The sequence below is a fragment of the Nilaparvata lugens genome, chromosome 4 (assembly GCF_014356525.2).
Source record: "Nilaparvata lugens isolate BPH chromosome 4, ASM1435652v1, whole genome shotgun sequence".
NCBI lineage: Eukaryota > Metazoa > Arthropoda > Insecta > Hemiptera > Delphacidae > Nilaparvata > Nilaparvata lugens.
In genome coordinates this window covers 34681014-34708551 of record NC_052507.1, presented here as the reverse complement: position 1 = coordinate 34708551, position 27538 = coordinate 34681014, and the positions used below count along the sequence as shown (strand labels likewise).

General features: G+C 34.3%; 1 protein-coding gene across 1 annotated transcript in view; it reads right to left on the bottom strand.

Moving 5' to 3' along the window:
• Positions 1 to 27538, bottom strand: part of LOC111046664 (protein slit) — a 451676-nt gene that overhangs the window by 73768 nt on the left and 350370 nt on the right. Inside the window, exons 5-7 of the mRNA XM_039427372.1 lie at positions 26063 to 26134; positions 21016 to 21087; positions 6393 to 6628 (exon numbers count right to left, since the gene is read on the bottom strand). Of these exons, the coding sequence (XP_039283306.1) occupies positions 6393 to 6628; positions 21016 to 21087; positions 26063 to 26134 (380 nt within the window). The remainder of the gene's footprint in view (positions 1 to 6392; positions 6629 to 21015; positions 21088 to 26062; positions 26135 to 27538) is intronic.

The following is a 27538-nucleotide window of genomic DNA, read 5'->3' as shown; positions in this document are numbered from 1 at the left end:
TGTAGTTTTTTTTACCAAAAACTAATTGGAAGATTGATTGATTGATTGATTTTTATTATGACGAGCTAGGTCTCGATAGACCCATTGCACTACACAACAGTACAATACAAAACAAGTATCAGTGACAGCTATCAGTAGGTACCTGGACGGCATTAGTTGGATTAATTCCCCGTGAATGGCCTGTTGAAATTTTTTCAAGTCGATTAGTTTAACAGGCGTTATTTTTCGATTTTTCACTTTCCTTGCCCTATTACCATAGGTAAGGAAAGTATTGCTTTCAAAAAAAATTAAGGTACCCTAATTTCAAGTTTCCTATACGTTTCAAGGTCCCCTGAGTCCAAAAACATGATTTTTGGGTGTGTGTGTGTGTGTGTGTGTGTGTGGTGTGTGTGTGTGTGTGTGTGTGTGTGTGTGTGTGTGTGTGGTGGGTATGTCTGTGAACACGATAACTCCATTCCTAATTAACCGATTGACTTGAAATTTTAAACTTAAGGTCCTTATACCATGATGATCTGACAGTAAGAGAAATTCAATGATATTCAATTCAAGATGGCGGAAAAAATGGCGGATAATTACTAAAAAACTATATTTTTCACGGGTTTCTCGAAAACGGCTCTAACGATTTTCTTCAAATTCATACCATTGATAGCTATTCATAAGCCCTATCAACTGACATGAGTCTCATTTCTGGGAAAATTACAGGAGCTCCGTAATATTCTTGAGAAAAATGGCGGATAATCACTAAAAAGCCATGTTTTTCATGGTTTTCTCGAAAACGGCTTCAACTATTCTCTTCAAATTTATACCATGAATAGCTATTCATAAGCCCTATCAACTGACATGAGTCTCATTTTTGGGGAAATTGCAGGAGCTCCGTAATATTCTTGAGAAAAATGGCAGATAATTACTAAAAAAACCATGTTTTGCACGATTTTCTCTAAAATTACTTTACCGATTTTTTTCAAATTCATACCCTGTATAGTTATTTATCAGCTCTATCAACTGGCATGAGTCTTTTTCCTGGGAAACTAATGGGGGGTCCACCCCATCCTTGAGAAATGGACTTTGTAACCTCCTTCTCGTGCATGAGGTAGGTAGGTAGAGCAGTTTATAAAAATAACACATAGTCGAGATATTTCATCTGTAGAACAGCTGTTTTGACGACTTTTCAAAAAATCATCGAATTTCACAATTTACACAAAGGAAAAAGTACTCTGAAAACGATAATATATACACATATAAAGTAGTCTGATCGTAGTTGCAAATATTTTGCCGCCAATCGTCATTATGTTATTCCCCTAAATTATTCTCGTCTAAGAATGAGGCTTACAGTTCAATGAGCAAGGGAAGTTGTGTGAGTGTACCACACCAGATTTTTCCTTTGTGTAACCAAATTTTCTTCATTTCAGCTAATAGCCGTTAAAATGGTGCCAACTAATTACCCCCAGCTTTTCATATGTCGGTTAACATTTAATAACAATTAAATGCTGTACTTTAATCGAGATGTGTTAACCGATGCATTTTGGTTTCACAAAACAAAAATTTCAAGCGAGAACGCCGATTAAACTAACCGGCGTAAACAATTTTTAATTCTGATTAGTTGGCACCATTTTAACCGCGATTAGTTGAAAAGAAGAAAATTTGTTTGCACAAAGGTAAAAATCGAAAAATAACGCTGGTTAAACTAATAGACGTAGTTGATTTTTAACAGGCCATTCACGGGGAATTAAATCCAACTAACGCCGGTTAGGTACCTACTGATAGCTGTCTTCCAATTGGTTTTTGGTAAAAAAACTAAAAAATTCAAAGTATGGGCTAAATATATGAATGAGTTGCATTCATTAATAAAATAGAGAAGTGTATTTAGCTGATATTAGCATTCAAAATTAGATCTGATTTTCAAGGTTAGTTTTCGATCTGTTATTGTTATTGTCGTCTGTTAGCAGCATAGCACTTGACACTGGCGACAGACAGAGCATTTTCATGGAGCATGCATCTGTATTGGAATGGTCAAATTCACCGCTTCAATAACATAACCTCATTTTTACCTTGAAACATACCTATTATTATCAGTTTTCTATTATGTAAATATTCTCTCTTATTAGAATTGAAATTAAACTCATTTTTTCATTGTGTAATAATATTGGACCATGATCTCGTTTGTTAATATTTTTTCATTTTAAAATTCACTGCTTCATTAACATAACCTTGATTATTTTGTGTAGGTTAAATTACAGAGTTGCCGGATTGTGAAACCGTTAAAATCTTGGTTAGTTAACCGGTAAACTTAATCGGGATTAAAAACTAACCGATCTTGGTGGAACAGAAATGAATCCATAAAACTAACGCTGATTTGTTAATCGAGGTTAATGTCCATATTTAACAGACGGACGTGCAACTGGCCCTAAGAGAAGGAATTGTAAAATCCTGTAATAGATTTATAGGATAGGATAAAAAAAATCTGGTGTGGTGCACTCATACAACTTTCCTTGCCGTTATGAAAATTGATCAACTGACCCTAGTGTTCCCGCGCATCTCAAGTCTACTTTTCTAAGATCTGAGCCAGCTGGTGACAGGACAATAGCGCTGCAGACACACGAAGTCTGCTATCTCTTCATAGTGAATGATTTAATAGAATCAACAGTTGCCAACAGTTTGCAATTGAATAATATTATTTTCTCGAATTTCGAGTTTATTTTCTATTTTAGGTGAAAATGCTACTGAACATTAATTGTATAGATTGTTATGCTCAATCTTTTCCACTTGAAATGTTTTGTTTAAATTGTATCTGAAGGTTGATAATTGGGAATCTGAAATCAAACTTTGCTTAGATGGTCCAGTGCTCCTGAAATTTTTACAGATATGATACTTGTGGCAGTTGATAGAGCTTATCAATGACTTTTCTAGGTATATGAATTTGATCAAAATCGTTAGAGCCGTTTTTGAGAAAATCGCGAAAACCCCTGTTTTTGACAACATTTTCGCCATTTGATCGAAATTGTTCGTGTCGGATCCTTATAGTGTACGGACTTCAAGTTCCAAATTTCAAGTCATTCCGTCAATTGGGAGATGAGATATTGTGTACACAGACGCACATACACTCATACACACACACACACACACGCGCGCGCGCGCGCGCGCGCGCACGCACGCACGCACGCACACACAGACTAATACCCAAAAACGCTTTTTTGGACTCAGGGGCAAGAAGAGTAAAAATCTGGTGTGGCGCACTCACACAACTTTCCTTGCCGTTATGAAAATTGATCACCTGACAGGGTGACACTCGCGCATCTCAAGTCTACTATTCAAAGATATGAGACAGCTGGTGATAGGTCAATAACGCTGGAAACACACGAGGTCTGCTATCTCTTCGTAGTGAATGATTTGATAGAACCAACAGTTTGCAATTTAATAATCACACTTTCTCGGATTTCAAGCTTATTTTCAATTTCAGGTGGAAATGTTACTGAACATTTATTGCAGAGATTTTCATGCTCAATCTTTTCCACTTGAAATTTTTTGTTTAAATTGTATATGAAGGCTGATAATTGAGAATCTAAAATCAAACTTTGCATAGATGGGGCAAAGCTCCTGAAATTTTTACAGATATAGGACTTGTTGCAGTTGATAGAGCTTATCAATGACTATTTCAGGTATGAATTTGATCAAAATCGTTGGAGCCGTTTTCGAGTAAATTGCGAAAAACCATGTTTTTGACAACATTTTCGCCGCCATCTTGAATTGCATTTGATCGAAATTGTTCGTGTCGGATCCTTATAGTGTAAGGACCTTACCTTCCAAATTTCAAGTCATTCCGTTAACTGGGAGATGATATATCGTGTACACAGACGCACATACACACACACACACACACACACACACACACACACACACACACACATACAGACCAATACCCAAAACCCACTTTTTCGGACTCAGGGGACCTTGAAACGTATAGAAATTTAGAAATTGGGGTACCTTAATTTTTTCACAAAGCAATACTTTCCTTACCTATGGTGATAGGGCAAGGAAAGTAAAAAACTGGCTTCAACGAGATTAATGATTGATTGTAAAGATCAGTAACAGTTGTGAAAAGGAGAACTTCAAAGAAGACCTGGAAATTGTCAGCAAAATCTTATTTTTTGTCATCAAAGCAATCATTATAGATATTCATTTTCTACTGAAACAAGAAAGAATGAGTTGAATTAGAGTGACAGAACTCCAATTGATTTATTATAGAATAGGTTTACATTCGCTAGCAGTTAAAAGTGCGTTAGCCCCTAAGGGTAAATCCATAAATGGTATGGAAATCAGTTGTACATGACCAATGAAAAAAATAGATTAATAATAACAAGAGAAATGATTTCATATTGACTATCTCTCCAGGTCTAATATGAGCAGTTTAGACAAATTGCGTCTTATTATCCAAATATAGCCGATATAATGGGCCGCTAATAAGGTGAAATTGCAAAGACCTCGCGGTACCGACTACCTACAGGTGAGAGAATAGCAAGAGCGTGACTCACCAATCATCTCTCCTATATCTATAACAATCTTTACTCTACCTATAATCTAACCGTCCACATCTATGCAATGTCGTTAATGAATATTTAACGAATTTACGCTCATACAGGCAAAAGAAGCACATAATAGTTATTGTGGTTGAATATGCTCTCCTTTTCTGCAGTGATGAAAGCTGCGTACTACTGCTCACATCCACGACACCCACACTTTTCAAACCACAAGTTGAAGATTAAAGGTATGGGTTTGCCTTGTGCTGGTGGTATAGAGAGGATGGGCGTAGCTGGAAGATATGAGTGCTCCACAAGGAATCAAGTAGGTGTTGGTCCATTAGTGTTTTACAACCCAGTTAAGACCATTTAGAACGCCTTGATAAGAAAAGTACTGGATTTTTTGCTCTGGTCAATATCCGCAGTAAATAAACTGCGCGCCTTGTATAAATGTAGCAATTTTATTGCCGATATACCTACTCATGTGGCTATTTGAACTAAAATACAAGTAACAAATGTTTTAAATAAGGTTCAAGCTCTCGAGAGATGGCTTTGGTTGCATGTGCAGCCATTATTGTAATAATCTCAAGATGACCGTCGTAAATATCATTAGAGGTGGAAGACACGCTTTAAGAAGTTAATAGTTGTCTTCCCATATCCACTTGTTTTTCACACCTATGGTTGGAATAGTAAAAACACCAGCAATAAGAGAGACAAACAACAACTCCATACCATTCAATAGACATTATTAAGTCTTTTTCTCTCTCTTTTAGATCTCATTCTTTCAAAGATAGAGTTCAGAACGAAAACAAGATTTGTGAGCGTAGTTTCAGAATACTGTCATCAGTATTATTTATTGTTTTCTCAGATGAATGGGCAACTCTAAAGAAGGTGCTCAGGATATTTATATTTCCAATCATGATAATATGATCATTTCTCACATGGATAAATGATGGAGGAATAAAAACTTCAATTTTATAGCTCAATTATTTTATGTAGTTTTATAATAAATTATCCAAGAATATGGGCAGGTTTTGGTAATAGGCATATCTCAAGTTTTAACATTAGTAAAAAAAAATATTTAAAAGTAAGTGTTTGCATGATAACTGTATAGTACCGGTACCTATTGTATGCTTGTTTTTATAATGATCAATACAGCTTAATGGTATACATGGCTAGTATAAGGGAGCCTCTCCATTTTTAAAATATGCTCTATTGAATTTCATGGACAAGCTTGTTTTGATGAAAAGAGCTCTATAACTAAATTTCAGCTTCCAAAATCATGATGCGCCATCATAAAATTCATCCTATTTTTCATAATTGAACAAGCAAAGTTTGTGAGAATATTGTTTCTTAATGCTTTGTTTGATTGGTTGTTGTACTATGTTTGTACAGTACCCATATTTTCATCCAATTACAAATCATAATATAATTATGATGGGGAGAGACCAACAGTCTCAACCGAAAACTGTTCTTCCACAATGTTTGAATAGTCTATAGTCGATTTGAAACTACTTCCAGCTTGGAGGGACATGCGGAGTAGGGATAGAGCGGCGGCGATGTTGGCTGGCCTGCTAAAGCGGACAGCTTTCTGTAGTCTTTAGTGAGTGTTCAACAGCTTATGATACGCATACGTAGTTCCTCAGAATGAACAATCTACAAGTTTAAACAGTATAGAAGTTTCATCTGGTAGTTTCTTCTCTGGAAGCACTGCATCAACTGAGTCTGATCGACAACTTGGCAACTGCGCTTTTTCCTATGATTCTATTCATCACTGAGATTTATTGTCTGATCTCCCTTCATTTCTCTGCTCCACCCATCCATCCAAATCTGAGGTTGTTTAATACTGTTTATTGTTGATGAACGATTGTTGCTTACCAGAGCACTTGAACTCCTGCTCATGTAGGTCGGCGACATTCTGGCCCTTGAGTTGGTTGGGCGAGAAGCAGCGGGTGTAGAGGGCGAGGCGCGGGTTGCGTCTCAGCCAGCGAGCCAGCCAACCCAGGTGGCAGTCGCAGATCAGGTTGTTCTCAGACAGACGCAGTGTGCGCAGTCGGTATGCGTCCGCGAACAAGTCCTCCGCCAGCGTTGTCAGGTTGTTGTTATTCAACGTTCTGCAACACACAAACGAACATACAACATTATTATATCAGTAGATAGTCAACATCAATGTTAGTTGATATGTGTATATAATTCCTTTGTAATGAGTGAAACACATTGATGCAAAATAATTTTTGCAAAGATAATGTAATGGTTTGGTAATAATTTTTTATATTTAAATGATCTCATGTTAACCCTTCAAATCAATAACTTATAACAAAATTCGAACTCCAGGCTTGAACAAGGGTAATGCGACAAATGATCATAAGAGATGAGTTCAAACGAGAAATCGAAAGTCGAACATAACTCCTCCACGGAAGCTGGTGCGTGTGTGTGGAGTGGGATAGACGAATTAGGATAATTTGAAATGTATTTGCACAGATTGTTTTCGATTACAGTCATATACTAGCTTGCCCGGCAAACTTCGTACCGCCAAAAAGTCAATGTATCTCATGTCACACTTGACTTTATTTGGTGAATCATGGAATTTATCTGACAATCAATATTTTCATTTACATCTGGTGAATCATGGAATTTATCTGACAATCAATATTTTCATTTACATCTCAATACGGACTTCCTATGTGCTTATTCATGCAGCATTTATTATTCCGAAAACATATTCTTCTCAATCCATTGGTAGTAATATCTATTAGTAAAGTGTTGAATAAAAAAAATATATAGGTTAAATCAGTGTTTCAAAGATGAATTCAATGTGGTCATAGTTGTTGATTGTCAATGGATGGTCCAGGAAATATGTAATGTACGATGAATCACACAGAATTCCATATTCTTTCCATCTTTCATTTAAGGATGAATATAAGCTAAGCTAAATTAGAAAAAAATAGATTATTCTAAACTATATGAGCAATATGAACAACTCTCATGAGGTGAATAATTTTTTCCAACTTCTCAATTATAATAGGGGACTGATAATAATTATTTGTATAGGTCTTCTAAGGATCCATTATTATCTACAGCTGGTACCAATCAACTACACTTCAACACTTGTGGACAATTTATCACAGGGTGACCTGTTTATTACAGCTGGTAACTTTAGATGCTAAAGCTCGGTCGGCCGAGAATTTCGAAAACATATGTCTGTGAAATGGATTAATACATAATTATTATTATTATTAGCCCCCCTATTAAAATTTCTGGTCAGAAACCATCCCTAATATTCACACAACATATTCCCAAAGTTTCATGCCGTACTGGTCAAGTAGTTTTTAAGTCTATAGGGAACAAACAAACAAACACACAGACATTCATTTATATATATATATATAATGATATATATATATATATATATATATATATATATATATATATATATATATATATAGATGAAGATCATCTTGGGAAAGTGCAATTAGGAGAACAGTGAACAGTGAATTAGGAGGAATATTTTGACTAAACTCTATTTTATTCCATTATTGTGATGTAATTCATAAGTTATTAAATTATTCAATAAGTTAGAATGGTCATCCTAAATGGATTCTCATTATTCTTCTGGTGTTCAATTTATAGCCATAGACTATTACAAAATGAACCACCAAAAACCGTAGTTACAGAATAGATTATCTTTATTACTTTTAGTTCATAGAAACGCTTTAGACTTTAAAGTCTTGATAATGTAAGTGAATATTGTGGTTCTTAGAATGAATCTGTAGTAGTCGTGCACTTCCTACACCTATGATAAGAGCCAAGAGTAGAATTTCTAGGTTGATATAAGGACGGCACTGAAATCTGCATTCCTCAAGGAAATTAAGGGCCGATCAAGTCACTAGACTGGACCAATGCTTTTCAAAGACCCAAGTTGTGAAACAATTTCCCATTCGCCGAAAAAGCCCACAGTCGCACTGTTTTCTCCGAGAACATGGCTCGTTTATCAGGAAGCACATTTGGAGAACCAGAAAGAAAAGGAAGGAGCACATCAGTAAAGTATAAGAAAGAGTGCGATAGAGGAAGAAGCATCCCGTTCTTATATGCACACAAGCCAAACCGCAGTGTTAACTCTGCTATGTTGGAAGTATACCCAGTCAAGATAACAAGACTGTCGGTTCTGAATTTATTGGTTCGACTGGGCGCTCTTCACAAAGCTGTTTCCTTTCCACTCACTCGAGCAATTTCTTGCTCTGCTCTGACACAGCAACAAACGTCACCGAACGCTTTTATTTGCAGCTGTCCTTCTATTGTAATTAAACAATAAAACCCTTTATTTCACGACTTCCAAACTCATAAAATTTCTATGGATTCCATCAGCTACAGCAATCCAATCCTGAAGTTTGGAAGAAGACTCTGAGAGGGATAACTCCCTCTAAATTCAGTGGCAAGGCTTGCAATTGTTCAATAATCATCGCATTGAAAAATATCTGCATGGCTTTTGCTTTGGAGGTTTACTCAAATTAGTAAATTGATTACGGATAAGTTTTTGATGAGTTGCATTATGTAATTATTTTACAACATCTTTTAGACTAACTAAATTGACAAAAATATACACGAAACTAACTAATTCGCCAGTATTAATATTTTTATCTCATCATAATCTCTGTGGAATAGCCATAAATACAATGGAATACAGAGAGCCTGGTTGATATTTCCTGAATTAAAACTCTCATTCAATTGAGCTCTCCCAAAGTTGATTTACAATGTAGAATAATATCGTCTTGAAGTTGATTGCAGACCAACCACTTTTCAACTGCACAGTGCAGATCTCTATGCGTTCACTGCAGTCAAGACAGCACACCTCAGTTTCATATAAATGGTTGTATAGTAGAAGTCGTGATGCAATGAACAGTCCTATATCGAGCATCGCTCCAACTGAAGGCCCAATCTCTCCAACTCTGACACCTCTATCTTTTCCTCAGCACAACCAACCAAGCAGTCCGTTATATCTTTTCACAACAGCTGACAGATAACCCCTTCGTATCCTCATCCTCATTTTATATATTCTCCGCGTATATTCAACACCGACCATCCATCTAAACTGAAGCACGACAGAAAGTCTGGCAGCTGTTTCCAGATTAGACATTGGACCACGAATCATATCACGACTCCTCTCTTCATGCCTCTTCTTATTATTCTCTCTTTCCCGTATTCCTATAGTGAAGTCTATAATGGCAGTGGGGAAAGATAGAACAGCGTTACTGAATCTCTGCCTTGCCACTGCCTTCTTTAGAAGATAGCTGATACCAGTTTATCTTATGTCAAACTATTAACTGTCCATTCTCGTTAATAACAATCAATTCGTCTAGAAAATATACTTTTATATTATTAAATAATACATATTAATTTATTTATTTACTAGGAATTATTTATTTACCTAGGAAGAAATACTTCTCATAATAGCCCTCTTGACACAACAGAAATTACAATCCTAATATATTAATAGTATAAGTCTAATCTAATATAGTAAAATTCACTAAATTAAAGAGAGATAGAAACTACAATACTTTTTTAACTAAAATAGGAGATAAAAAAGAGGAATATGATGATGATAAGTATAAATAAATAAGAGAAAAAAGAACAATTTTATGATTGAAAAATGAATATTTTGTTGATTGATCACAGTTCTACATTGATGAGAAACGATCTGGAAACGTTGCGGCAATGAATAAGGATAGCCCTATTTGCTTTGTCGAATGATAGACAAGTATAGCAACACCAATGTTGATCAAATACTGCCATTATATCGTGGACCTCACTGAATTTTTCTCTCCGCCTCACAGGTCTTATGAGTTGTCTTTAATATCTTAAAGTTGCGATGTTCATTTTCTTCAAATATTGATAAATTGGAAGTGTATGATTCTCATGTAATTAATTGTTAGCCTGGTGAGGTAGTGGAGAGAAAATGATGCTTTGCCAGGCAAAGCGAACCATGAGGTAACCTATTTAATAAGCATGTTATTATATTTTCATACTATATAATATCATTTGTGATACATGCACTAAAATATTTCAATCTTTCTTGATATACAACTTATGGGAGCAATCTGTTTCTTCCTTATCAATCATATATGTGAACTGATCGTCAGTTCAGATAGCTCACAAGAAGATGAAGTATTCTGAGTCGGGTACTTGTGCTGTGTAAATCATCATTCATACAGTTTGTATTTTATACATTACAGGATTTAACATATTACAGAAATATTCTCCATTTCCTTATACCTTTTCTACTTATTTCATTTTTTTCTACTTCAGTTCCTTTCCTAACTAATTATCTAATATCGTATTCTCTCTTTCTTCCAGTTTTTCCTTGTTTTATTTTCAATTCCATTCCATCAATTTGACCATACTTCTCCAATTTCTTTCCTATTTCATACTTTTCCTATTTCTCCGATTTCTTCTCCTATTTCTTCTTCCCCTTCTTCTTCTGCTTTTTCTTCTCCTTTCTCTTTTATAATCTCCTCCTTCATATTTTCTCTATCATAATACGATACATCGTCTGCACAAATGAACGAATTTATTCTCATATACGAATAGAGAACGGACTGACAGCTCTATTATGAATCTGGCAAAACACTTTACGCACGATCTGTCCTGATGCTCTCTTCCTCTTACACACTCTTCCTCCCACTTCCTCTATAAATCTCAGTCTCCTTTGAAGAGGACTGTTCATACTGGATGATGATTATTTACTTCAAATATGGAACCGTACAGAAATCGGTCAGGAGTATGAAATACTCATTTTCTCATAAATATTGGATAGCAGTTGGATAGTTTGATATATTATAAAGAGTTTAAATTCAAATGTTCGCAAAGTAAAGAGAAGAGGGAAGAAGAAAAGAGGAGAGAAGAAGAAGAATGGAGAAGAGAAGTGGCATTCAATCAAGATTCGTTGCGAAACTCGTCAACATGTAATGGAATGTACTCCAAACTCCAACACAGAATTATTATGATTTTTTATGAAGTAAAGAGTTCGAGGGACTGGTCGATATCAATTGGACGAATCATATAAGTTATTTTTCAACAAGAAAGATTTTGTTATCATCACGGGATCTTTCTATTGATGTCATCTTTCTTGTTTTAAGAAAGGCCTTAAAAATGATGTATCACACTGGTTATTAACATTTGAAATATTTGAGTTACAACACCTCATCTCCTTAAAAACTAAAACTTCAATCAGCCGCCATTTTGGATACAAGTATCATAGAACATTTTTATTCATGGCATCTTTCTTGTTTTAAAAAAGGCCTTTAAAATAATGTACCACACAATTGGTGTTCCATTTGATATATTCGAGTTACAACCCCTAAGTCATCCCCTTATGAGGGGTTAAAATTCAGTTCTATGTCAAAAGGTAGAGTATTTGACCAATAACTTATCCTGAAAGTTGAAATATTATATCTACAACGGTCTCCAACTTATTAAAGGGTTCCCATTCACTCTGTATAATAAACCTTCAAGTTTAGAATGGAATATTGTTGTTGGTGGATCATATAATATGGTTCCAATCAGGTAAGAACTTGATTACTGTTTTGGTCTTGACTAATTAGAGGAAGGTGAATTAATTTACTGTAGTTTTTGCTGATACTTTTTTAATCAGGAGTATGTCAGTTTGTCTTTTTCACTTCAGATACGAAGCAGTACCTTGTAGACCGTTCGGAAATTGATAGATTGAGTCAATATTTTCCATTAATGAGAATAAATTGGATCTCATGATAAAATCAGTTTCTCATCGACCTCCTGTCTCAAGCAAGCCCAATTAATCAGCAATCAAGTGGAGCGGTGTTCGAGCTTTTTCAAGGAAAAACAAACTCAAACTTGATCGTGATGTTTGCGTTAATAATATCCTCAATTCACAAAATGTTCCGCTTTATTTAACAAGGAAATAATGTAGGGTATTTATCATGCCATTCTATCTATGAACCACTCATTTCGAACCACACATCTAGGATACTCTCATTAGTTTCATCGGATGCTCTATAGTGATATGAAAGATAAACAAGTCTCAATCATCCTTTCCTCAACTCAACCAAAAATATGAAATAGAATATGATAGATGTTTATCACTTCTTTGCTATATCAGCGTAAACTGGAACCAAACAGATATTTGGTTAACTGCAATTTGAAATGAATCCTCCATCAAACCCAAACAGTTCGAGGTTGAGGTTTACTAGTGGTAGAGAGGACTTAAAAGTCCTAACTCCGCCTAATAAAGATTTTTTCATTTCAAACAGTCATTGAGAACTGATTATAATTGAATAGTGATGAAGAACCAAAAGTAATGCGATTTCAAATCTAGTGTTGGATCGAAGAACCATATAAGGGATATGCTTCAAATAAGGGATACTAAATAATAAGAAAGTTATATAAATAATAAATAATAAATAATAAATAATAAATAATAAATAATAAATAATAAATAATAAATAATAAATAATAAATAATAATAATAAATAATAAATATAAATAATAAATAATAAATAATAAATAATAAATATAAATAATAAATAATAAATAATAAATAATAAATAATAATAATAAATAATAATAATAATAATAAATAATAAATATAAATAATAATAATAAATAATAAATATAAATAATAAATAATAATAAATAATAAATAATAAATAATAATAATAAATAATAAATAATAAATATAAATAATAAATAATAAATAATAAATATAAATAATAAATAATAAATAATAAATAATAAATAATAAATAATAATAATAATAAATATAAATAATAATAATAATAAATAATAAATAATAATAATAAATAATAAATAATAAATATAAATAATAAATAATAATAATAATAATAATAATAATAAATAATAAATTTGTGCAACTAGTGCGCAAAGTAACAGTTTGCTGCACCGAAAGAAACGTTTACCAAAAACCTAAAGAAGCGGAATGGTTTGTTGAGTGCAGCAGAGGAACTTTGCACACATTAAGTTTTTCCTACAGTTATCATTGAATATGAAAAGTGGGTAATTATGGGTAAAATTCCCTGAAATCCATCAAATGTATATCTGTGTAATTTTATTATTAATAATTAAAATATAATGTATGTGTGTTTGAATGGCGGGGGGGGGGGCGGCTGTGTACTGTCAACTGCTGTCATCCAATGTTGTCTACCACCTAAAGATTCTTATAACGTGCACCACAGTCACAGTTACCAACTTAATTCTGATTTTGCTGCACTGGTGCTCCATATAACCTACTAACTATTTTGCGTTGCCATGTTGCAAATCTCGAGTGCAGGAAAAAGTTTTCCCGCACTAGAGCGGGAACTGTAGGAAAACTAATTTCTGACAGAGTAAGAATAGGCCTACATCGACCCTCTCACAGTCATAGCTACAACGATAAACATTGTACAAAATGAAATTTTCATACAAACTAGTTTACTTTTAGTAACTTTATAAGCATAGAACTATAATTTAAAGATTATTCTATAACTGAATTTTCTCTAGGACCTAATCAGGCCTCTTTTGTCACAAGGAGTCCCATCAATACCTAAACCTGGAATTAAAAAGTGATCCTCCCCTGCCAGCCAATAGGTAAATAATATATGACTGCTAATGTAATACATGGTTGATTAACATGCTATTGTTGGTAATTGCCTGTTATTATTGGTCATTTCACAGTAGGCTATCAAGTACTGTACTTGGAAAGACCAAATTACTTGAATTATTTCAATTTTTGGTATTTGGCAAGAGTATTTATTGAAATATTATATTCATCATTGGAAAATTATCAAGCTTGAAAATTTTTCAATTCAGCCATAATTGTAATTGTTGAATTTTTTATAATTGATCAAATCTGAATGTTTAGTGTGACAGACTCCTTGAAGAAAAAATAAAATACAGCGAAAATAGTATTTCATAGACAACTCGGCTATCAAATATGGAAAATGTTGATTTTCAGAGAATCAGGACTTGGGTATCAGTCAATAATTAGCATCCTTGACAATATCAGATATAATAAAAATGTTTCCTGGTGACAATAGAGGAAATGGAATGAATATGTAATGAAGGAAATCAAATCCCTATACACACGAATCGCGAATCTACATGGTTGTACGTTAGCTGATAATTTCATTCAGATTCATGATAGAGGGAAAGAAACCACATCAGTCCAAAAAACCGCTATAATTTATCAGTTCCATTTCCATTTATGAGCAAAAGTTCGTTAGCATGAATTTCACAGTTTGATTCATCATTCGGCATTCGGCAGTGCTGCATACATGATATTGCAATTAATATGACAATGAAGTATACTGATGAAACATCAGAAATTACAAAGCTTCTAATAATTGAGTTTATCGTTCAGCAGCGATGTATGCTGGTATTTAATTAGCGAATCAGGAGAGGAAGAGAGATAAAACTAGATGAGAGGAATTCCAATCGACGTTCTGAATTCTAATCTATTTTTTTACTATTTTATTAATCGTAGCTTACATTGTACTAGTAGATTCAACAATCTAATCCAATAAGCCTCAAGATTCTGATGAAATATTGATTCTATCCAATATTCAACACTATACAATTCAGATTGAAAGCGGAGTATTAAAAAATCTCAGAAAGTTACAAAGTGAACAACTTGATTCAACAACTAGATGGGACCCATGGATGGAAATAATTACACACTTAGATGCATACTAATATTCATCTGAGCCGCTACCGCCCTCACCAATGTAAAGTAATAAATTTTCCGGGGAATTTGTATGCTATAACGCATAGCGGTCGGCCAACCGCATACATCTTTCCTCACGCCTCAAAGTATTTCAATAGAAACTAATCTTCCCCAATGCTTTATAACTCCAACTGAACGAAATTATAACAAATGTCGCTGCACAGTCTGACAAATCCAGTCGCTTTCAAGGTACCACTTTTAGACTGAATAGAGCTATACCGAATATTTTTTCATTGGATTAATAATATTAAGTGATGCTTTTAACATAATAGTTACTGCACCTTGGCAGCATTACAAGAAAAAAACTGATTAGATTCTCTATAAAGATATACATCATTGATTAATAATCTACAACTGTATTTTTCAATGATGTCGAATATTTTCGTTATTTCCATCATCAATATATTCGTCTTGTTGTAACGAAGAGATTGAGACCATTTGCAAGTCTCTATCTTAAAGTAGTCATGAAAAAAAATCGATTTTATAGTTCTAGCTTGTTACCTCATGCGTATGGAAAAACGCACCAGAAATAAAAAAATCAGAAATAATAGATGCAGAAATAATAAATTTCTCTGTATCTCTCGCACAAAAAAGTTATGATGGAATGAAATTTGAACAGATTCAAAAAAATATTTTTTTGGGGTCGAGTCTAGAATAATTATTTACTCATTCAAAGAAGGAAGCAGTTTGGATAGAAGTCATTGGTTGGAGCCAAGAAAAGTAAGGAAATAAATAGAAATGAAATAAATTTGATTGGTGGGATGTTATGGTTAGTGGTGTATTTCAGTAAACGATGATCGTGGAAAAGATTTCTAGCAGTGACTGGCAAGCTACTACTCAAATACTGTACAACTTCATATAAATGTGGATTTATACATTATATATATATATATATATATATATATACTATATGTATGTATACCATAGACCACACTTTACATAAACGCACAGCACTCACGCGCAAGATCGCAGAAGAGCCGCTACCGCCCTCACCAATGTAAAGTAATAAATTTTCCGGGGAATTTGTATGCTATAACGCATAGCGGTCGGCCAACCGCATACATCTTTCCTCACGCCTCAAAGTATTTCAATAGAAACTAATCTTCCCCAATGCTTTATAACTCCAACTGAACGAAATTATAACAAATGTCGCTGCACAGTCTGACAAATCCAGTCGCTTTCAAGGTACCACTTTTAGACTGAATAGAGCTATACCGAATATTTTTTCATTGGATTAATAATATTAAGTGATGCTTTTAACATAATAGTTACTGCACCTTGGCAGCATTACAAGAAAAAAACTGATTAGATTCTCTATAAAGATATACATCATTGATTAATAATCTACAACTGTATTTTTCAATGATGTCGAATATTTTCCATCATCAATATTCATATTCGTCTTGTTGTAACGAAGAGATTGAGACCATTTGCAAGTCTCTATCTTAAAGTAGTCATGAAAAAAATCGATTTTATAGTTCTAGCTTGTTACCTCATGCGTATGGAAAAACGCACCAGAAATAAAAAAATCAGAAATAATAGATGCAGAAATAATAAATTTCTCTGTATCTCTCGCACAAAAAAGTTATGATGGAATGAAATTTGAACAGATTCAAAAAAATATTTTTTTGGGGCTTTTGAAGGTTTTAACTAAAAAATATGCGTTTTACGGGAAAATTTTATAAAACAAAAATTGTAGAGGAAGATTTTAAAAATATTTTCGTCTCCAGAAATGGTTGAATATATTGAACGGTTATTGAAATACAAACGATAATGATAAACCCTGAAAATTTTGGCGGTCATCTTGTTTCCGAGGTGTTTGCCTGTGATTTCGACTTATCATCATCACGATCCTTATTATGCTAGACGTAACGAAGAAATTGAGACATCTTCCACGGCTGTTACTCAAAAATGACAACTATTTGAATACTTCCAATATTCATTTTCGGGACCCATTTCGAGACATAGTTTAAAGTTAAGTCACTGGATTGTGAAAGTTAATGTGTGAAATACAAGATTTAGAGGTTTTGTTTACTCACATCATAGACTTAGCCTGCTGGAGAGTGGCCCGTTTTATTTTGGAATAAAAATATTTAATTCAATCCCATCTCACATAAGAGAAATTGATGGCTTGAAGGAGTTCAACACTCAGGGAATTCCTTATTGTATTGTTTCCTTACAGGTTAGCAGACTTCTTTGTTGATTAATGTTTGATCAATGTGTGTTATGTGAAATCTGTTGTGTTGAAATATGAAGGATGGTAGATATTAGATTAAACTTTGACGTGTCATATACTGCGGGATCGTTGCTCCCTTTATGCAGTTTAATAATTGTGACGAACAAGAAAAGTGAAGTAAAGTAAAGTGTGTTATGCAAGGCAAAACATCAATCCTCCCCCCCACCACTTACTCCTTATTGGTCGGAAATTAATAGAAAGTACTGAGTGAAGAAGAAGAAGTTTACAACTTCTTAAAATACTAGAATATAAGATTTCTCAACTCTCTTGATTGGTGAACAATCGAGACGTACAGTAGTTCTGAATTCTGCAACTTGATGGCAGTAGTAGCTGAGTGTTCCACAAATCTTCAAATACATTTATGGAAACAGTCAATTTAGATGGGATATTTTCAAACACCCTTAATACCGTGTGATATTTTAATACCCTTAGCTGTACATATGAATAGAATATTGGAGATGGTCTGTCCTCAAAAAATATCAAGATAACGCTGAAAATACTTTGGAAATGTTATTGAGAATCAAAAATTTGTCATCCAAGAATGTCAAATCGACTGGAAAAGTATTTATTGAATTTTAGAACACGCGATATTTCGATCAAACTCAAAATATGGTGATTGAAATAAAGCGCAACTTACTGATTTTATATTGTTAATCCAAACATTACTACAGTACTTATATTACCAAAATATTGCAATAACAAATACTAATTAACAAAATAAGACTGTTTCACAACTATTACTATTAAATGATACTCTCATATTGTTCAATACTACCTTGAATTTCAATGTAAAATCATCAAGTCAATGGATACAGTTCAGAAAAAAAAAGACTAAAAACTGAACTGTGTTTTCTGTCCTCAGTGGTTACAGGTAGCTGGAGAGTATTGAATTATCATTTTACTACATTCCAAAAACTATTGTTACGATGTTAAGCGAAGTTGATCATTCACAAATGACAAACGGAAACAATTTATGCAAAGAAATAAATAATAGAAATGATTCCATTGTCAAGAATGCTATACTTGTTTTTCTCACTAAGTTATAACTTTTGGAATTTTTTGGGAGTAGTAAAAATACTCAATTTGATGGAACTGAAGCCTAAACTCACCGAATGGCCTTTTTATTACATGCAAAGAGTGTGAAAAACTGGAGTGTCTTGAATACTTGTCTGAGAAACTGGTTTCACTTACAGAGAAAAGTACTTTACGTAATTAGATTTTGAAAAACCATTGGTTTTGTGATTCTAAACATCTGAAAAAGCAGCATGCAAGTCCAGTCAAAACTCTCAGCATGCACACGCGTAAATAAGAAAACATAAAACTAAAAAAAGGTTCAGCGGCAGAATGAGAAATATAAATGTGAACAGCAAATCAGATCTTAAAAGTTTGTTGGAGAGATAAAACGATGAAGATTTATTTTGGTAAGGGTCCATTTCCTTCGTAAAGAAACGTGCAAATTTCTCTCCTTCATAAATTTCAAATGATTTCTGATTTTCTACTGTATTCTAATGATTATGAAATTATTCCAGTGCAGAGCAATAACATTTTTTTAAAGTCCTTGTTTAAAGATAATATCATTAGAACAACAGATAATTGGATGAGTTTACATGAATAATTATTAGAGTGGAATAATTGAAATAATAGTAAGTGGAATTGGACAGGGGTTGACAAGATTATGGAAGTGGAATAATTAAACTTCAGGACAACTAAAATAATTTTTTCAATTTATAATACTGCGTGGAAGAATAATTTTGAACTATAAAATGATGATGATAATAATGAAGAAATAAATCAGCAACTGTAGAAAAATATAGAATTATGTGTTAGGCTACTTTTCTTGATGAATAGGGCAAAATAAATTACAAATATGTAACAAACTAACAAATTTCTCAGCAAATGATGGATGAATACAACCTACAAATTATATTATCAGCTCATTTTTACCTGTGGTAAACTTCTTAAATCAAACATTCTGCAAGTATTAATTCACTCAGTCTAGATTCAATCGGATCGCGAAATATTGACATTCAGCTAGATTTTTGTCAATAAAGACCATTTATATTCATTTTTATTTATTTATTTATTCGTAACAAATTTATTAGTAACAAACTCCTATAATTCCTGTTATTTTAGCGATAAATATGCAATGTAAAAAATTAGTATGACAAATCAAACATCGCAAACATTCCACAAATTGAATATGGAGTTGATATGTTGATATTGATCGACGCGGACTGTTCCAGGTTCTTGAAACATGACGTTATACTCATACAAACAAACAGAAAAACAGAACAGTAATGAATCATACAATATATATTTTATAGCATCAATCGATCAAACCCATGCAACTTTGTACATGCAAAGTATATATATATATATATAAATATATATAGAAGTGGTTACTGGAATATTGTGATACATAATATAATGGAGAGTTATCATAATCATGTTTATAGTGGAAGAAAACAATTCAAAATTCTTCTTCACCCCCTAGGGTTAAGTGCACAACGAAAACTGTTTCATCTGCAAGCAGAATACTTCCGTCTTTCATTTTCCATCAGAGTTAAGCAGCAGCAGCAGCAGCAGCAGTGAAGTGCAGAAGGGTGGTCTGCACTTTCCGAATAACTGACTTGCGATACTGACAAACAGCGCTTGAAATATGAAACATTTGACGTTTATGTGACTTTGAGCAATGGAAGAAGGAAGTCGAGATGACGTAGTTGGGAAGAAGCAGGACCACCTTCCGGGGTCCCGCTCTTCAATATCGAGTTTCTTCCTCATCAGTCAGGGAGAGAATTCTCGACCAATCCTCAACCATCTTCCTAAGATTATGTTGGTTTATACCTCTTTTTTTAGAAAATCGTACAGTCAGTTTCTGTTTTCACAGATTATTTTATTTACAAAACCTAATATTTTCATAAATCAAAGTATGGTGAATTCTGATGAACAAAATAAAGTTTCGAATGGATAGAAGCGTACAGGATGCTTGTTTCAATCAATTGAAATTTTAATCAGACTGAAGATATGATATTCCCAAATACAAAGGAAGATATTATAGAATCAGTGATGTAAACGATTTTCACACAGTGATTGTTCATGGAAGTTTCGTGTTTGATTGAATATGAATTTTATAAAATCAACATGAGACTGTTGATAAATCAGAGAGTGACGAATACTCTACTATTAAGGATAATATTGACAACTAAGGATGACTACTAATAAACGATTGTGGATTGATTACTTTTCATTTGTTTGTTATTAGTCTGATGTACACAAAGATGTGTGAACTGGGTATTAAATGATATAATATTAGCGAATATATTGCGAAAATGTTATATACTGATCAATCAAAAAAGATTAGATAAATATGATCGAAACAACTAGGGAGTACAACAAAGAGTGCTTTTAAGTGCAATAAACAATGCTTCTTGTAATTAGAGTATGATTGCTTTACAGATTCATCATCACAAATATTATTAGATATTTTCATTTCCAAGATAATGCAGTTTACTTACAGAACTTCGAGATCTTTCAGACTTTTGATGGCCATTTCATCCAAACACGTCAAGTGGTTGTTGTCAAGTTGCCTGGAAAAAAATTATGATGCTTAGTAAAACAGTAATGAAATCAATGGATACAAATATTGCAGGATCATGATTATGAGTAATGAGTATATAGCACTTCAAATTCAAAGATTTGTTTGCAGTAAATTGAACCAATGAATTTTTTCATTAACATCATCTTATTTTCTGTGATTTTTATTTCTGGTTGATCATTTTCTCGATATGCAGGATTTTACCATTCTACCAACCTTATTCAGTTTGCAAACATTAAGATACTCATTTTTCGTTTTCTCCCATAAAGGCTTCACCATTATTTCATGTAGGCTCTTATTTTTATTTTAACTTCTACTATCATGTTCACAAGCTAAATACATCTTCATCTTTCTCAGGAATAAGTTTTCTGACAAGCTTGTTCCAGATATTCAATTGGGAGGAACTATTCTTCAATAATATTCATTATAGATTCTTCTTCTTAAGGTGCCAATCCGTTACGAATGTTGGCGATCATCATAGCGATCCGTGCTTTGTTTGCAGCAATCCGGAACAGTTGTGTAGATGTTTTGTTGAACCAGGTCCTGAGGTTTTTAAGCCACGATACCCTGCGTCTTCCTGGTCCTCTTCGTCCAAAGATCTTCCCCTGCATAATTGTCTGCAGCAAACTGTATCTCTCCTCGTTTCTCATGATATGACCCAGGTATTCCAACTTACGTGCCTTGATTATGTTCCAGGTCCTTTTTCACCATCCTCAAAACTTCTACGTTTGTCACCCTGGCAGTCCAAGGGATTTTCATCATTCTCCTGTATAGCCACATCTCGAAAGCGTTGATCTTTTTGGTTGTGGTTTCATTAAGCGTCCAGGATTCTGCACCATAAAGGAGAACGGAGAAGACATAGCATCACAGGAGTCTCAATTTAGTGTCAAGGGTGATGCAATTGAAGGTAGATCTTGCCTTTCCTATGCGTGCTTTTATTTCCTGTGCATTGCTCCAGTCCTCATTAATAATGGTTCCTAGATAATTGTAGTGATCAACTCTCTCAATAGCGGCTTGGTTTATGAATAGTCGGCTTCCTGTGATATTTTGTTTGCTGATTATCATAAGTTTCGTCTTATTTACATTGACTTCAAGCCCATATTGACTGCTGTGATGGGTAATTTTGTCCACCAGGGCTTGCAAATCTTCAAGATTGTCAGCAAAAACAATGGTATCATCAGCATACCTGATGTTATTCTGTCTACATCCATTTAGCAGAATTCCCTTGTCCATGCCATCCAGGGCTTTACCGAAGATGTGCTCCGAGTAGAGGTTGAAAATAAGAGGTGAGAGTATGCAACCCTGTCGGACACCTCGTTTTATTTTTATGTAATCCGTGTGTTCTCCTTCCACTCTGAGGTTAGCGACCTGGTCCCAATAGAGGTTCCCGATTATTCTCAGATCTTTGTCATCGATACCTGCTTCATTCAGTATTTTGACCATCATTTCATGTTTTACTCGGTCAAATGCCTTTTGATAGTCAATCAGGCATGCGTATACATCGCAATTCATGTCGCGGCATCTCTGAAATAAGACTTGCACTGCAAATAGTGCCTCTAGTGCCGACCGCCTTTATAAAGCTAAATTGAGTTGGGGATATTTGGCTCTCACACTCACTATATATTCTCCTGTGGATGACCTTGAGGAACACTTTTAAGAGGTGACTCATAAGAAAAGGTGACTCGCACAAAGTATTGTGCGATACTCTTCACACTTCTTTGGTCTTGTATTATAGATTATCAATAAGGATTTCCAACTATTGAATGAAGTTTTGCAAAAATCGTTCCAACACGACATACTCAGCACAACGTAAAAGAAGGTTAGTGGAAAAATAAAGATAGAGACTTTGAAACTCTTCACCAGTCTAAAAATAAATGCATCATTTCGCTATGCTAGTTTCTGAAATGAGAAAAATAAGGCATGCATTTCATGAAATTAAGAAGTCTCTGGTCATTTTTATAATGACTTTCACTTTCGTACCCTCGACTTCCAACCAGCGACTTATTTTGCCTCAATCTATTTCTGGATTTCAACAAATTCCTCCCCTCCCTTCTCTTTCTCTTTCCCTAGACATCAATCCTCCATTCTTTCAACACTCTCCATATCCCGTCCTAACAATTTCCTACGTCTTATAAACCGGCAAGAGTAATGCAGATCCATTACACTAGAAGCACACGCACACAGACTAGAACGGAGTAGAAAAATAAGTGAATAAGTAGGAAAAGTAGAAGACTGTAGTCATATGAACGCCAGCAAGTGAAATTGAAATTCTCCAGCCTCTCACTAATTTAATATATTCGCTCTGCTTCAGTATTAAGGCAATGTAGGCTATATCTATGCATCGTACATAGTCTACAATTTATGTCATCCACCACTTGTGACTTCTTCTTCATCAACATTTGGAAAGACGACTTATTATTTTATTCTCCCTCTCTCTCTTCCTCTCTTCTTATTTCCTCTTCTTCTTTTCCTCCTCTTCTTCTTCTTCATCATCTTCTTCTCTACAGTCACGCGAGCATTCCGATTCAACGTCTCAATTCATAATATCTCATTTCTTAGTTGAGGATTAATTACCGAGTAGTCATAAATAATATTCACAGTCATGCACTGGAATTATTAGACAGACGCGTGCAGACAAGAACTGGACTGTAAATGTGAAGGGAGACGGGGCATAGCGGAGATATGAGATAGAATGAGAGGCTGTGAGTGTGAAGAGCATGAGATTAAACTGAGTAGGGTGGCGGTGGACTGCTCTCTGTCTGTGCAACAAATGGATGAGTTTCGAGAGGTCTCCTATCTGGTATTATTTTATGGAAGAAAAGCTTTAGTAATAGATGTCGCAGCAATGTATAAGCTGATAATAATAATTGGAAGCTGTAATAGCGCAATGACTATAAAGGGATATAAGCATACAGGCATTCATGAGGATGTGAAGAAGTTGTCTTGAGAAGACAGACGATTATTTCAGTTTTTCCAATAATTTTCACAATAATTTGGAAATCAGTCACAGTTGATCCGACTGCGCACTCTTTGAATCGATTCAGTGGATTGATTAAACATTCTAAGCGGGTTTTATTTAAAAAACAGATCAAGACAAACTTGAATGATCTACGTTGATGTAGGCTAACAGTAAAATTGACACATGAACAAAAGTTGTACTGACTATTGGTCGAAACTTCATCAAATGCACTTCCTCATCTACAATCATCTTATTCACAATACTATCGGATCAGTTCAATAATGAAAAAGAATGCATCTACTAAGTGTATGAGAGCTAATAAATGAATTATCAAATATCATTTAAATAAAGTAATACGTAGTATGATCTCAGTTGATGATTAATATCTATGAATAATTATGAACTATGTGATTTGAAAAGTGATCCACTGGCACTGCTACACATCGTGTTGCTATCGAAAGAGAATATTAAAACTCGAATAACAAGGAGACAAGACTGGGTATCTTTTACCTGAAGTTTTACAGAACAATGGCAATATCGTTAATAGCATAGGGTAGCGAGGCATGGGGTTTAAACAGACAAACTGAATCTTGTATACAAGCTGTTGAAATGACATTTTTACGAGCGGTCAAAGGTTGTAGTAGACTGGATAAAAAAGAAATGTCAACATAAGAGCTGAATTAAATGTAGAACCGCTATTGGATATTCTGAAGAAATATCGGGAAAATTGGTCTACTCATTTATTCAGAATTGCATCCAATAGGCTCCCAATATAAGCATGGGAGTACAAACTCGGAGGAAAGCAAGGCATAGGAAGACCAAGAAAGAAATGGATGCCCGTACAGGCCAATAGAGCCTAATCCTTGTAAGAAAATGATTATGATGATCTATGATTTGAAATAATAAATATCTCATGTGTTGCATTGCCACACGAGACTTGTAACAATAACACACTACAGTAACAGTAGCAATGTAACAATATTACACTATACAGGGTTAGTATTCAAAGGTCCTTCACGTCCTTTCTCACTTCATGTACGATTTATTATTGGTACTAAATCTATCACGAGATGGAAAATAAGAATGACAAGAAGGATGAGAGCACAAGTTTGGGAGAAATGTATAAGAGCGAAAAGGGATGAGACAACAACTCAGTCACTAATACTCATAAAAGAGTGCACATGCCAATAAAATCCTTTTGTGTATTTCCTTTCCGAGGTGGATTTTGGAGCGAAACCCACCCTAATAAAGTGCTTAAATAGCGCTCGTTTTATTATCGTGTTCAGCAATGAAGATAAAATCGTAGGCGGCTCACCGCTGCCAGAAATGACCATTCCAGTCGCTGTCATCGGCATCACTGCTTGCAAAGAATTATTGCCACTCAACGTTTTTCGAAATTACGATTCGCTAATCTAATTCGAGATAAAGTTTGAGGTGTTAAAATATATTTATTTATTGACGATCTGCTTGAAAAATTTATTGGTTGCATGTTTGTTGCATTGCCGTCAATGAGATAGCGGTGATAGTAATTTCATTGTAGCCTACTTCTGCTCTTAATGAATTCAGTTTCCGAATAATTAAAACTCACGGATAATAATTGGAAATTTTTATTAAATAATCGTCAGATTCATCTATTGATTCCACATTTTTACAGGAAGAGGATTATTTGGAAATAATTGGACATTAAGAAGTACATGATGTGAACAAAGATGTGAACTTACAGAGAATCACTCATTACAAGATTGGAATGGGTCAGAGCACACACCTTTTCATCCAATCAAATCATAAGCAAATGAATGACACTCTTTCTTTGTATTTTTCTCCACCCATTATCGTGGATGAAACTGAACAATTCAATGAATTCTCCCTTATTCATTCTAAGACTTTAATTATACAACTTATATCAACCCTATATTATTTCATGTGAATCGTACGGTATGTTTCCCTTCCCATACCAGAGTTATCTGATGATAATACATAAGAATTTGTTACGAAACAGATTACTTACAATGTCTTGAGAGCTGGTATCCCCCTGAGCGTCTTGCGACCAATCATTTGCAGCTTATTGTGACTCAAATCTCTGAAACAGACAAGAAACACAGAATTTGAATTGAGTGCAACAACAACAGTAGTAGAACATTCGATTTAAAAAAATGCTGATGGAATACCATGCAGGTTTGAATATTTAATAAATGAATTGATGAAGAAAGATATCATATCGCTGTTGTGACGTTGAAACGCACAAATTTGAATAATAGAACAACAATAATTGCGATTGCGAACATGGATAAGTTTTCCAAAGCGATCAAAAACTGTTTAACTATAAGAAGAGTCCTGAAATCGAGAAATGAGAATCCAACATACACCTTCGTTCTAAGTTTAATTGATATTACAAGTCTAATCACTTTCTAATTTCATCCTAGCAACAGATAACTATTTCATTCAATCTTCTTAACTCCGAAACCAAAATACCCACTAAATTTTACATAAATCAAGTATCAAAGACCTAGTTTTAAGAGAATAGTGGATAAAAATCATGAACCAGAACAAAACAGAAACTATTTCAAGCCTACTTTTTATGGCGAATAGCAGACGAAGTGAACCCTCAAGTTATGAGCGCGACTTAATGACTTCACATAATAAATTTGAAGTCGGACTATGAGCTGAGTAGAGCATGACAGAGAACATATTATCAGTGGAGCTCAAGATCAAAGCAAAGAGATATACCGAACATCCAGATTGGTTACATTCAATTTATTTTGTCAGTAAAAAAGTGACATGACCAAGGCTGTATGTAGGTGAGAATGTGATCAATCAAGATGAGACACGGTCAGCTTGGCAGATCACTGAATTTATGTGAGCCCAAATCTGAAAGTTGAGAAAAGGAAAAAGGAGGAGATAGGGTTGAGAAGTAAAGACTGGTGAGGTGGGTAGGAGGAAGATGGATACGACAAAATCAAAGAGGTAATAGGAACATGGATAAATAGAAGAGAGAGAAGAAGAAACATTAAAGCCAATAAAGGCGAATAAAAAGGAGTTAAAAAGAGGTGGGCAAAAGAGAAGGTGAGGAGGAAATGAAGAAATAGGGAACTTAGAAATATAAAAAACATAGGAAGAAAAAGATGGAGAAGAGAGATAACAAGGAGATGGAGTATAAGAAGATGAAAAAGTGAGAGGGTAATAAGGAAGAATCGGGATATTTTTTCAGTGAACCACTTTTACAGTGACGTTTGAAGCCACCTATATTACACGCGTTAGTAATTTTGTGGCGTAAAGTACTTAGCGTACGATATACGGCGCACAGTTGTGTCAAAAAGCGGTCGGTCTCATTTTGAGAGGCGTGAAAGATTTGTCTGGAACCAACATCACAAGAAAAAGAAGAGTTATGGGAATCGAGAAGGAGAATCTAGTAGAGAAGGGAGCTAGCAATACATCCTGTCTCGCTCTGGCGGCCAGATTACAATGTAAAAGTCAACCCGTCCCA